The sequence below is a fragment of the Archocentrus centrarchus genome, chromosome 2 (assembly GCF_007364275.1).
Source record: "Archocentrus centrarchus isolate MPI-CPG fArcCen1 chromosome 2, fArcCen1, whole genome shotgun sequence".
Taxonomy (NCBI): Eukaryota; Metazoa; Chordata; class Actinopteri; order Cichliformes; family Cichlidae; genus Archocentrus; species Archocentrus centrarchus.
In genome coordinates this window covers 2,772,450-2,785,502 of record NC_044347.1, presented here as the reverse complement: position 1 = coordinate 2,785,502, position 13,053 = coordinate 2,772,450, and the positions used below count along the sequence as shown (strand labels likewise).

At 42.1% G+C, this 13,053-nt stretch overlaps 1 protein-coding gene and 1 long non-coding RNA gene across 2 annotated transcripts; both read right to left on the bottom strand.

The window, feature by feature from the left end:
* Positions 1-461: 461 nt before the first annotated feature.
* On the bottom strand, positions 462-5,434 carry LOC115791283 (uncharacterized). The gene is made up of 2 exons (XM_030745483.1): positions 5,409-5,434; positions 462-4,989 (listed from the first exon to the last, which is right to left on the bottom strand). Exon 2 carries the CDS (start codon positions 2,765-2,767, stop codon positions 1,007-1,009), a length of 1,761 nt encoding a protein of 586 aa, XP_030601343.1. The 5' UTR covers positions 2,768-4,989; positions 5,409-5,434; the 3' UTR covers positions 462-1,006.
* Positions 5,435-5,478: 44 nt separating this feature from the next.
* On the bottom strand, positions 5,479-10,740 carry LOC115791722 (uncharacterized). Its single transcript, XR_004020978.1, has 3 exons — positions 10,639-10,740; positions 6,018-6,129; positions 5,479-5,540 (listed from the first exon to the last, which is right to left on the bottom strand). It is a non-coding gene; the product is annotated as an uncharacterized LOC115791722 (long non-coding RNA).
* Between the last annotated feature and the right edge of the window lie 2,313 nt (positions 10,741-13,053).

Below are 13,053 nucleotides of genomic sequence, written 5' to 3'. Positions count from 1 at the left end.
TGTAATGTGTTTTAGAGTAGTATAAAACCTCTATATGAAGTATCAAACATGTAAAACATCAGATACTACAAACCTAAGTACACCTTCCTGCTTCCACAGGAATTAGGATAGCAGCCAGGTGCTGCTTGTCATGGTCCTGGGCTTTTTGCCCAGTGTTCTGAGTTATTGTAGGGTTTGCTGTTGTGTAATTTTCCTTTGTGTTTCAGTTTTGAGTATTTAGTTTCTGTTCATGCTTTTTGGATTTTTCCTCAGTGTTTGCCTCCCTGTGTCTTTGTTTCCCTGTTGACACACTTCCTGTTTTATTTTGCCAGCCTTTGTCCTGCGTGCCCTGTTTCTGGTTTAGCTTCCTCTGTCTTGGTAGGTAAGTAAGTAAAATTTATTTATAAAGCACCTTTCTAGATAAAATCACAAAGTGCTTTACAGCAATTAAAAGAAAACATTGATACACAATAAAACACACACAAACCACTAGTTAGAAGCAAGCCTGTACAAATGAGTCTTGAGCTGTTCTTTAAATGATTCAATAGAGTCCACAGATCTCAGGTGTGATGGTAGTGCATTCCACAATTTAGGAGCTGCAACCTCGAAAGCACAGTCTCCCTTAGTTTTTAGCTTAGAGCGAGGAACCACCAACAGATTTTGGTCAGAAGACCTCAGCAGTCTGTGCGTTATGTAAGAGCTCACTAATGTATTCAGGCATTTGACCATGCAGAGCTCTGAAAGTGATCACCAAGATCTTAAACTGGGATCTGAACTTTATGGGAAGCCAGTGCAGAGATGACAAGATAGGTGTCACATGAGACCACTTAGGGGATCCTTTAAGTAGCCTGGCAGCAGCATTTTGGACCAACTGGAGGTGATCCAAAGACGATTTGCTGAGACCAATGTATAAAGAATTACAGTAGTCCAACCGAGAGGAGACAAAAGCATGAACAATAATTTCCAATTCCGGCTTGGACACCATTCGACTGAGGCGGGCAACATTTCGCAAATGGAAAAAGCAGAATCACACAAGGCTATTAACATGTTTCTCAAAGCTAAGAGCTTGGTCAAATGTAACTCCTAGGTTTCTGACATTTGACTGAAACATTGATGATAAAAAACCAAGATTGTTTATCACAGTGGGAACAAAGCTATCGGGTGCACAGACAAGAACTTCAGTTTTCCCGGCATTAAGTGAAAGGTAGTTAGCAGCCATCCAGTTCCTTACAGCCTCAACACAGTTCTGAAGAATAGATAGTTTTTTAACATTCTGTGGAGAAAAGGAGATATACAGCTGAATATCATCAGCGTAACAATGATATGAGACCTCTTTAAATGTGCCCAAAATGCCTCTGAGAGGTAGTAAATACAAAGTGAACAAGATAGGACCCAACACAGAGCCTTGGGGCACACCACAGGACAAAGCAGCAGATGAGGATGTAAAACTATCAGCAGCCACTGAGAAGCTTCTGTCTGAGAGGTAAGAGCGGAACCAATCTAAGGCTGATCCAGAGATGCCCACCCATGTCCTTAACCTGTCAATTAAAATGTTGTGATCTACTGTGTCAAATGCTGCCGATAAGTCCAGGAGTACAAGAACAGAGTATTCACCTGCATCCCTTTTCATTAGAATATCGTTAGAGACTCTTAGGAGAGCAGTTTCAGTGGAGTGCAGGTTACGAAATCCAGACTGAAACTTATCGAGTATGTTATATTTAGCTAACATAACATTTAGCTGTTTGAACACAACTTTTTCTAAGACTTTTGATACAAAAGAAAGCTTTGAAATTGGTCTAAAATTTTGAGGAAGTGAAGGATCAGCATCAGGTTTTTTCAATAGGGGATGAATAACAGCTTGTTTAAAATATCGGGGGACAGAGCCAGTAACCAGTGACCTGTTAATTATTGTTAACACACATGGCCCAATGGTGCAAAAAATTTTCTTAAATAAAAATGTCGGTAAAACATCAATGGAGCTAGAGGAGGGTTTCATGCTATCAACCACACTAGGAGGTCTTTTAATGATATTGGTGAAAAGTTTGAAGATTGAAGGCCGAGTGGGAAGTAAGGCAGAAGAAGATACAGAGGGATTTATGTTTGCTCTAATATTGTTAACTTTACCAATAAAAAAGGATAAAAAGTTTTCACAGTCTTCATTAGACTGAATGGGTGAAGTAGGAGAAGCAGGTGTAACAATCTGTTTGATTGTGTCAAATAGCGTTTTTGGATTTCGTCTACTGTTAGAAATCAGCCGAGAGAAATAAGCAGCTCTTGCATCTTTCACCATGTTATTAAAAGAAAATATAAGTTCCTTTAAGTGAATTAGGTGGACTTGGAGCTTTGTTGATTTCCATAGACGCTCCACTTTCCAACAGCTACGTTTCAAAAAGCGAATACTGTCGTCCATCCAAGGGGAGGATCTGTTAAACGTAGCCTTCCTCATTTTAAAAGGAGCTATTCTATCTAAAATAGAGAGACACTGATGGTTAAAAGAGTCTACTAAAAGATTTACATCATTTGAAGTAGAAACCTCCTCATGATTAAAAGCAGCAGTAAATTTATCTGCAGAAAGGTGATTGAAAATGCGTGAACAAAACACATGAGGCACAGATAGATAATCAAAATTAAGAGACAAATTAAAAAGAACACAAACATGATCAGAGATAAAAATATCCTCAGAATAAAGAGAATCAATATTAAAACCAAGACTAAAAACAAGATCTAAAACATGTCCTTTGTTATGTGTAGGGCAAGACACATGTTGGGACAGATTAAAAGATTCCATCAGATTGATAAATTTTTCAGCATATTTATCTGCAGTATCATCAACGTGAAAGTTAAAATCTCCAATAATAAGGAGTCTTGCTAGTTTCAATGTGGAGGACAAAAATCACTAAATTCCTTCAAGAAGGATGTCCCTGGGCCAGGTGGACGGTAGATTAAAACATAATAAAATTAATTATCTCTTCCAACCTTTAAGATCTGCGACTCAAAAGATGAAAAAGTTTCCGAGCTCACCCCACGGCACATAAAGCTGCTCTTAAAAACTGCAGCCAGTCCTCCACCGCGTCCTGAGGAGCGAGGGGAGCTGAAGAATCTGTATTTAGTAGGACACAGTTCTATAAGCGGAGTGTGATCCATCTCCCTCTGCCAGGTTTCAGTCAGAAACAGGAAATCCAAATCCTTGGACAGAATATAGTCATTCAAAATAAAAGACTTATTTGAAACGGAGCGCACATTCATGAGCGCCATCCTGAGAGGAGTTGAAGCTGGAGACCCTACTGAAGACAGCCGGGGTAAGGAGCGCAGGACAAGCCCAGGACAAGTTGATCCACTGTGCCTATAAAGTTCACTAACCACCGGAGAGGCTACCACAGCCGCAGGACAGTCCGGAAAAACTTGGCGAAGACAATACGTCCTCCCGCGTTTAGTTCAGAAGTGGAAAAGAATCGTAACTCCAGGCACCAGGAGATGTCAGGCTGAACATAAAGGAGGGTCGATATTTTCCAGCAATTCCCCGCTTCCAGAACAACCGCAGTCTCACCTAGACTCCGGCTCTACATCCCCTCTTCCTCCACCTACGTCCACCGAGGCTCCATCAACATTAAAATAAAAACAAAAGCAACAGCTGATCGACCGCCGGCAAGGCCAAACACAGGCGCCATCTTGGATATCATAGCTAACAGTACGGTGCTCCTCTGTCCCACATTTCTGAATTTCGTCCATTAGTTTGTATATTATGGCTCCTGAAAGCCCCGTATATACACTCCATGTTTTCCCTGAGTTTACCAGCAGAATAAAGCTGAGTATTTGAGGTCAGTCCTGTCTCGTGAGTCCTGCACTGGGCTCCCATCCTGCCTGCTACACAGTATTATATGACACTGCTAATCAAATGCACTTGATTAACTGATCTTCGGTGAGAGTGAAACCTTTATAAAAGCAGAGATTTGGGCAATTTGCAGGTCTGGGGCATGTGTGTTAACAGAAGGAGAGAAGGAAAGACATCAGCATCATCCTAGAGAAGTTAACTGTTGCTGCCCATCAATCTAGAAACGGCTATAGGGCCATTTCCACAGATTATTTAGATAATTTCATTTCAGACTGTGAAGGTAAAATATATTTTAGAACCTACTAATAAACAGAGTACAACAAACAACAATACCTCACACAACTAAATGACTGAATTATTGCATAAGAAGAGCATTATGGGAAAGTTACAAATGACCTTTGGATAAAATGTGGTATTATTTATGCTAAAAAAAAGGAGGTATAAAAATAGTGCTTGCTGTGAAACAGACTGAACCACTCACTGAGTGCATTTACAAACTGAGCTCACAGCTAGCTACAACAAAATAAGAAAAGTTAAAGTTAATGATCTGGTCCACGTCTGCCTGCAGCCTGTCTCTCATCCACACTGCTCCGCCTCAGTCTGCGGCTCTTCACGTCCTCTGGTTTTCAGGCCTGATTCTGTGGCTGATTTCACTCTTTGTTTGCTCAGATTGGTTCTCCACACTCTGGACTCTGCTCAGTTCAGCTACACTTCCCCCGCTGCTCTGCACAGCCAGGAACACACCTGGTTCTACATGTGTCTGTGACCTGCTGTGTCACAACCTATTCAGCCTGCAGTAATTATCCATCTTTATCTAACTGCAGTCTGCTAACTGCTGTGTTAATTGCAACAGAAGGCTAATGTGGCTATTGGGAAATTGTCAATAGTTAAACAGCTAACTGCCAGCCAGGTTAGCATTTATGAAAACTGTGAGGTTTTATTCTGTGTAATTCTCCTGCTTCAAACTGTCCAGTAAATTTAACTAACCTGCTGTACATGTTCACAAAGCTCATGAAAACTAACAATGAACACATGAACATCAGGACTCAGTTACAGCTTACATGGATAGAATGGACAGTGGTGGCTCGATTAACTCATCACTTCTCAGGCATAGGTAAGGACGCATCTGGGAGGTGGTGTAACGATGAAATGGAGGCGAGCAGGAACTCGGAGTGAATCTAACAAACACAGAGAGAGAGACGTTTGTTAGTCATCATCCACAGAAGCTTTTCTCCTCTTTCTCCTCACATGGCTGCTCCTCCCTGATCCTGGTTCTGTTGGAGCTCTCTTCCTGTTAAAATGGAGTTCTTCCTCCCCACTGTCACCAAATGCTGCTTATAATGAAGCATCTGATTGTTGGCTTCTCTATGTTGTACAGCTTTACCTTACAGTAGGGCGAATAGGCCATAATGAGATTCTGACTGTTCATGATTTTTCCTCGTCTACATGTTTGCCTGCATTATGAGGACCTCTTGGGTGAGAGTCCGGAGTTCCTGTATATTTTAAGCTCTGAGTGTGAATAATGATGCAGCAGTGATGTGAGTGCTGAGCTGTGACATGGAGAAGAGTCATGGACAGTTAGAGATGGTCATCTCACCTCTGAGCTTTGGTCTGGCTCTCATGTTCCCCACACAGAGTGGTTTTAGAGGGAGGGACTCCCTCCTCTCTGTCCTCACACTGATCCATGCTGCTGAATTCACACCAGCTCACACACACTTTCTACCTTCACCTGCAGAGGAAACACACACCATTCATGGTCACAACCTGCAGCCCACACATGAGGCATTCACTGACACACACTGATTTTCTTTGAATGGAAGCTTCAGTTCATTAATATTCAGGCAGTTCAGCACTCTAAGATCAGGATTAATGTGGACAGCCAAGCAGAGCTGCTACTAACATTACTGTCATTTTATTTTGAAAACACTGACAGGAAACAGCAGCACACTGCTGTGTGTGACTCCAATGGACAGACAACAGTTTTCTTCCATTAAATAAAAACACCCTGTTTTCAGAAGAATTCTATCAAACATCATCTGCTCATCAAACTGATTCCAGTCAATCAATAATCTATAATCATGTGGATTTGTCTTCAAACACAAGAGTGATCCAAAGTTTGTCCTGAAATCAGAGCTGAACATCTGCTCCAAACATTCCAGAAACAAAGAGGAAAGTTCCTTTAAAGGAGGAAACAAAGCAAACTTACAGTTTCTGCAGACAGAGCAGAAGAAGAAGAAGAAGATCCACAGCTCCACACTCAAAGCTTCCTCACAGGCTCGATCACATGATCTGTTTCCAGGAATGAGTCAGCACTTCAACTGCAGAGAGACACCAGAGTTTCACAATAAGAGTTCTTTGTTTTTAATCTAATTTAACATCACACTGATGATTTCTGAGTGTCTGACTTGGTCTCATTCCTCCCACACTTTAATATAAAAAAGGAGAGTCCACATGTACACACAGAGCTGCAGAGCTCACTTCCTGTAATGAGGTTAAAGATTGTTTATCTATCTAAATACTAAAAATACTTTTGTTATAAATTGTTAACCCTTTTCAGACAGAAATATAAAGAGACTGAATAACATCTGTAACAAATGCACTTTGACTCAATTTATGTCTGAGTACAAATACAAGTCAACAACTGCTATTTGAGGTTATTATACAGACTATAAATACAGTTTTGTACACATTATGTATATGATTGTAACACTAGTAATATTTTCAAAATACTTAATGCTCATCAAGAGGGAGAGAAAAAAGCTAAATTGTATTATTTTCAACGTCTCATTAAATTAAAAGTGTGACTGGTTTAACTGGTTTTCAGCTGTTCACACTGATCTAAGTTTAACGTAACTCTGGTTGGTCTAACTGGTTGGGAAGTGTACCTGTGTTAAATCTATGAAGCAGGTACACCTCTCTGACACATCCCGTCCACGCAGCCCACAGCTATTGTGACTGTCTTATTCAGTATCGTCAACGCCTGCTGTGCTCTTCGGGCAACTTTGTCACGCAGGTTTTGAATGGAAAGAAGTGGAAAACCTGAGAAAACCTAAACTGGGGGGTTGACCGTAACAAAGACCGAGGACCCTGGAGGGGAACATGCTGCATTTTATGTTATTTATTTTTAATCGTTGCTGGCACCGCATGTAAAACACGGGACATTAACACACAAGACTTCAGTCACTGTAACATGACTGCTCCGTCTGGGTGGAGTCAACATGACTTCCTGTTGGAGCAGAGCCAACAGTTTGTGACGCAGTAGTTTTAATCGGAGTTCTGCATATTAAATCAATATCTATGCTACATCTGTAATAAATAATGACTTTATAAAGTCTGACATAACCGCTGTACCCACTCTACCCACAGTGTTAATAACACACTGAAGATCCGAGTCTCTGCAGCGGCTCTCCGGCCGAGCTCAGGCCGCATTCAGTGCGTCAGTGAGCGGGAGAGCAGCGGCTCCTCTCCGCCTCCTCCACTGATGGAGCTGCCTTCAGCCGTCAGTAGCTCAGCTGCTGCTGATGATCACGCACACTTACAGTGACACAAAGTCAAATGGTGCACACACTCAGCCTCGGTGCTCCAGCTGTGAGTCCGTTACCGTGAAAGAAGGAAGGAAACAAACTAGAGGTGCATTTAAGGACAGCTCCAAAATCCAGACCATCAGAAACGGATCCGTTTGGACTTCGAGTGTCGTTGGAAACATCTTCCCACAGACCAACGTCACTGTCCTGTTATTGACCACTGCGGTATTATGGACGGAACTCGGGGGTCCATGCCCACCTAATAAAGTCACTGTGGCGCCTCAACTCTACAGATACACTTTGTAAGTTATACCCGCTAATTCATACAATTTGGTAATGAAACACGTAAGCACCCATATAACCGACTGCAGTGCGAGATCAGTTTAATAACTCGGTTCACAGTAGTTTAGTGCTTCTGCAGCTTGATGAGGAGGTCAGACTTTGGGCAGTGCCCCTCATGTCTCTCTGAAACTAAAAAGCTTGTGCAGCTAGTTTTAAAACATGATCCTGTTCTAAAAATTGCAAAAAACAAATGAAGTGTGCTGTGAGGATATTTGCGCTCAGTCAGCTGTGGTGAGTTGTTCACTGATCCATTTCTGCACCGCCAGAAGAGTCTCCTGTTTGTCTCCTGCTTTGCGTTTCTAAACTGTGACCGTGGTTACATTTCTTGGTAACACACTATGCTTGTGTGGTTGTAAACATGCAGTTTGTTTTCTGGAATAGCAAAGCGTCTTCAGCCGAAACAAAGTTGGACGCCCGTCCAGTTCATGTGTTCCTGCTGACCTGCTCACCACATCTACCCTGCACAGAGGAAGCAGTATCGATCCGAAAATGCATGGTGTGATGCATTTAGGTGCACCTCGGAAACTCCCAAATCCCTTCTCAAACAGCTGGAATGTTTTCAAAAGTTGTGTCGGCTGTGTTGTTTCATGCACGTTTTATTTCTTCTCCTGATGTTAATTAAAATGATTAAAATGTTTCTGTGCTCTGTACATGCTTGGATAAGCCAATGTAAACATATGTAAAAGGCTCCGTTATGCAGAAGTCAATACAGTAATACAGCAATATACTGTGAAACCACCAGTCTTTTTTTTTTTTTAATAAAATACTGTGATATAAAACTTTGGTCACAGAGTAAAAGCAGGGTTTGTCTTAGCTTGTTTCAAAAGGATACACAAATCCAATTTTTTCCATTTCTGATCTAAAACTGGTGATAAACCTGCATCCTTCATGGTGAGGAACAGACTGGGAATCATACTTTATGTGTAAGGAATCACTCAACTTAAACAGCTTTCCCAATTTTGACTAAATTAATCCAAGAATGGAAATGTACTGACCTGTTTGTATTCAAATAAATGACAGCAGGCTCAGGATAAATACAATGAAAAATACAAAAATTGGTGTTATTTGTGTTTTTTCCATTACATTTGCTTCTCCTGTTCAGGGTCATGGGGAGGGGGGCTGGAGCCTATCCCAGCTGACATAAGGCCAGAGGCAGGGTACACCCTATACAGGTCACCAGGGCTAACACAGAGAGACAGACAACCACTCACACTCATGGACAGTTTAGATCAGTGATCCTCAAATCCAGGCCTCATCATGGCCCAGTGTCCTGCAGGTTTTAGATGTGTCCCTGATCCAACACACCTGAATCAAATGGCTGAATTACCTATGAGGGGCCGTTAGGGACATTATTACTGAAACGCCTTCCTGTTTAGCCAAAACGACTTCCTGTTTACACAAAATCCGCTCACACATACAACTGAAACGCTCTCACACACTACTGAAATGCTCTCACATACACGTGTTTCAGTGCGTTTCAGTAATAATGTCCCTAACGGCCCCTCATACTCGAGGCCTGGAGTTGAGGATCCCTGCTTTAGAGTGACCAATTAACCTAACCCCAGTAAGTGCATTTCTTTGGACTGTGGGGGGAAACTGGAGTACCCAGAGAGAACCCACTCAGACACGGGGAGAACATGCAAACTCCACACAGAGAGAGAAGGCCAAGGTGGAATCAAACCCAGGCCTTCTAACTGTAAGGCAGCAATGCTAACCACCACGCCACCGTGCCGCCTGTTTTTTTTTTCATGGGGGAAAAATATGAATACTCTGACTGGTTCAAAGTCAGAGTCATTAAGCTGCTGCAAACTGCTGTCATTTCCAGTCACGCTGCTTTAGCCTTTTCCAGCTTCCTCCATGCTGCCGTCACATGATGAACAACACAGAACAACCTTTAGCTTCATTTACTCTATCAGCTCTTTACCATCTGTTGTCTCCTGGGACTAAATCAGTCTCCTACACTTTAATGTAACAAATACAAGAGTCCATATTTCCTGTAGTGAGATTAATGTTTAGTTTGGTTCAGTATCTATATGTGAAAAATATCTGTTATAAATTGTTTCATTTCCCCTTTTCAGACAGAAATATAAAGAGATTGAATAACATCTGTGACATCTGCACTTTGACTCAAATTATGTCTGAGTACAGATACAAGCCAGAAACTGTTACTTGGTGTATAACAGTACTGTACACATTATTATTATGTATACTACTTTAACATGAATATGATCTAAATACTTTAACACTTATCAAGGAAAGAAGGCAAAATAATTATTGTTTTAACTGTTTCATTCTGACTTCTCAAAAGTGTGTCTGGTGTATAACTGGTCTTAACTGGTTTGAGCTGTTCACACTTGTTCACACTAAGATGTCTTTTTGTCTCTGTGGAGTCAAAATGGCTTCCTGTTGGCGCTGCGCCAGCAGTTTGTGGCGCAGTATTTTTGAGCAGATGCCTGCATGCTGAATCTTTGAGCTGCATCTGCAATAGGCTAAGCAATGATTTTATAACCTCCGCTGTGACCTCCCGCTCTGAATCCTGCGGAACGAATAAAAAACTCCCGAAGATCCGAGTCTCTGCAGCGGCTCTCCGGCCGAGCTCAGGCCGCATTCAGTGCGTCAGTGAGCGGCAGAGCAGCGGCTCCTGTCCGCCTCCCCAATATACTGATGATGGAGGCAGGAAAGCTGCCTTCAGCCATCAGTGAGTTGGACCCACAGTAACAACGACTCTGAGCTCAGGTGCTGACCATCAACTAACTCTGATCCGATCTGATTCACGGACTCTGATCACACACACACGCTAAAACACGGCACTAAAATGGCGGAAACACAGACACACAACCTCGGTCTCGTTGGTCCAGCTGTGACTCCGTTACCGTGAACTGTGGAGCGGCAGATTTGTGCTGTTTTTAAGCTGCACACAGCTGATGTTAGCCAGGAAAACATTACAGACCGATTTATTACCTTCACACGGCGCTTCACACGGAGGCGATCACATTTAGTCCCGAGGAACACGAAGGACGCGAAAGCGAAAGTAAACTTTGAGTGGAAGGAAACACCCAGAGAAGCGTTTGAGGCAGAGGTGGGAAGTAACGGAGTACAAATGCTTAGATACTTAAACCATATACTTCATGTGTCATTTATAGCGCTGTACTCAGAGGTTAAAGTGTACAGATGTCCGTAAGTTGAGGTCGCGGTACTCTAGCATCTAGTTAGCTTTAGAAGAGGAGCATAAAGGGAGTAACGTGTTCTAGCGGCTAATTTCAAATGCAACGTTTGTGTGCAGTTTGTCACACAGTGTGTGTCTGTGAGCTAAGGTGCAGCCGCTGTTTCCAGAGTGAGAGAGAAGCTTACTCAGAGATGCAGAAAGAGGACAGGAGAGGTTATATAAGTAAGGACTGCTCAGAGACAGCTGATAAAACTGGACATTTAAATGTCCTCATTTTAAATCACATATTGATCTGTGTGTGATGTTTCTATTCCAACATAATAATTCTATTATTATAATATAGCACGAGGTTCAATTAGCTTTGCACAAAAATAGAAAGAAACGTCCTCCAAAGAGTTACTTTTACTTTCTTACTTTGAGTACATTTCAGAGCCTGTACTTTTTACTTTTACCTGAGTAGAGAAGGTGATTCAGTACTTTTACTGGAGTATTTTTAGCACAAGTATCTGTACTTCTACTTAAGTAAAGAATGTCTGTACCTTTGACCCCTTCAAAGTCAGGAGCAGCAGAAACTGAACAACAGCACTGTGTATATTGACAAACATGGTACAGTAACTTTATTAATACAGGTATGATCAGGACACAGTTGTGTTCTCCTTGATCGAGCTGTTCAGAAATACACACAGGTCTCAGCAGAGATCTCTGGTTTTAGCTTCTGTCTATTAAAGCAGCTCTTCTCTGGATGGATGCTGCTCCACCTGTCTCTGCTCCACCTGTCTCTGCTCCACCTGTCTCTGTGAGCACCTGTCTCTGCTCCACCTGTCTCTGTGAGCACCTGTCTCTGCTCCACCTGTCTCTGCTCCACCTGTCTCTGCTCCACCTGTCTCTGTGAGCACCTGTCTCTGCTCCACCTGTCTCTGTGAGCACCTGTCTCTGCTCCACCTGTCTCTGTGAACACCTGTCTCTGCTCCACCTGTCTCTGTGAGCACCTGTGTGAGCAGGAGCACAGCTCTATCAGTCTCTAACAGATGAGTTCACTTTGATATCTGAGTGCACTGATGCTCCTTCAAACTGTAAATCCTGTGTTTATCTTTGTTGTGCGTTACTCACTCTGCTCGTTTTGATCCTCTATTTTGTGCTGTTATTGGTAGAATGCAGCTCATTATTCAAATTATTGCCCTTGATCGGAAGGTCGGCGGTTCGATTCCTGGCTGCTCCAGGCTGCATGCAAATGTATCCTTGGGCAAGATACTTAACCCCACGTTGCTCTCCGACACAAGCATTGGAGTATGAATGTTAGATAATAAAAGCACTTAGCTTAGATAATCATGGAAGTGCTTGTATGAATGGGGTAAATGTAAACCCTTTGTATAAGTGCTTTCAGTGCTCAAAACAGAGTAGAAAAGCGGTATATAAGAACTAGTCCATTTACCGTCTTTGCACACATAAATCTGTGTTTGCTGTGCATATCAGAACTTCCTGCTACCAACAGCAGATTCAAATGATTGCAGCTTCAGGCTCATTTGCTCTCTTAGTTAAAGTTTTAATTGTTTCATGACATAAAGTCTTGTACGAAGAAATCAGCATGAAATCATTCCACCTTAAAAGCTGTCAGTTTACATGTTGATGAATCAAACTGAGAGGATCTTCAGAGCAGCTCAGAGTGTGAAAGTTAAAGTTTGGATCTCTGTTAGAGCTCAGCTCTTCTTACAGTCACTGAGCTTCATGCAGTGACCCTGAGGACACCTGAGCTCCTCTGACTCCTGCACTTAATGATCACACACTGATACAGGTTTGATTACAGCAGCACAACTCTGAGTCCTACACAAAAGCAGGCTGCCTCCTCCTTCCTCTCTGCAGCCACGTCTCACATTTTTGTACCTTCCTGAGTAAACTGGTTTGACTGGGATCATCGTCAGACTTCATAACTGGATAATTTTACTGAACGTCAGTATCTGGAGTGCTGTCAGTATAATTCAGACAGCATCTTTCTCTCCTGATGTTCAGATGTGTTATTCCTGTTTATAACAGCTTTTTATGAATTAAAACAATAAAAATGTTATTTTAGGGAGGAGAGTAAGAACCTTTTCACCAGGAGCAGAAACACCTGGATCAGCATGTTGATGCTTTTTGTGAAGACTGATATCAAGTCAGCTCCAAAAAGACCAGATTATCTGTTTTTAATATTTATTCAGCTGTTTCCTGAAAAC

Excerpts from the sequence above, each read along its gene's own strand:
- LOC115791283 (XM_030745483.1), bottom strand. The coding sequence starts at position 2,767 with ATGGAATCTTTTAATCTGTCCCAACATGTGTCTTGCCCTACACATAAC.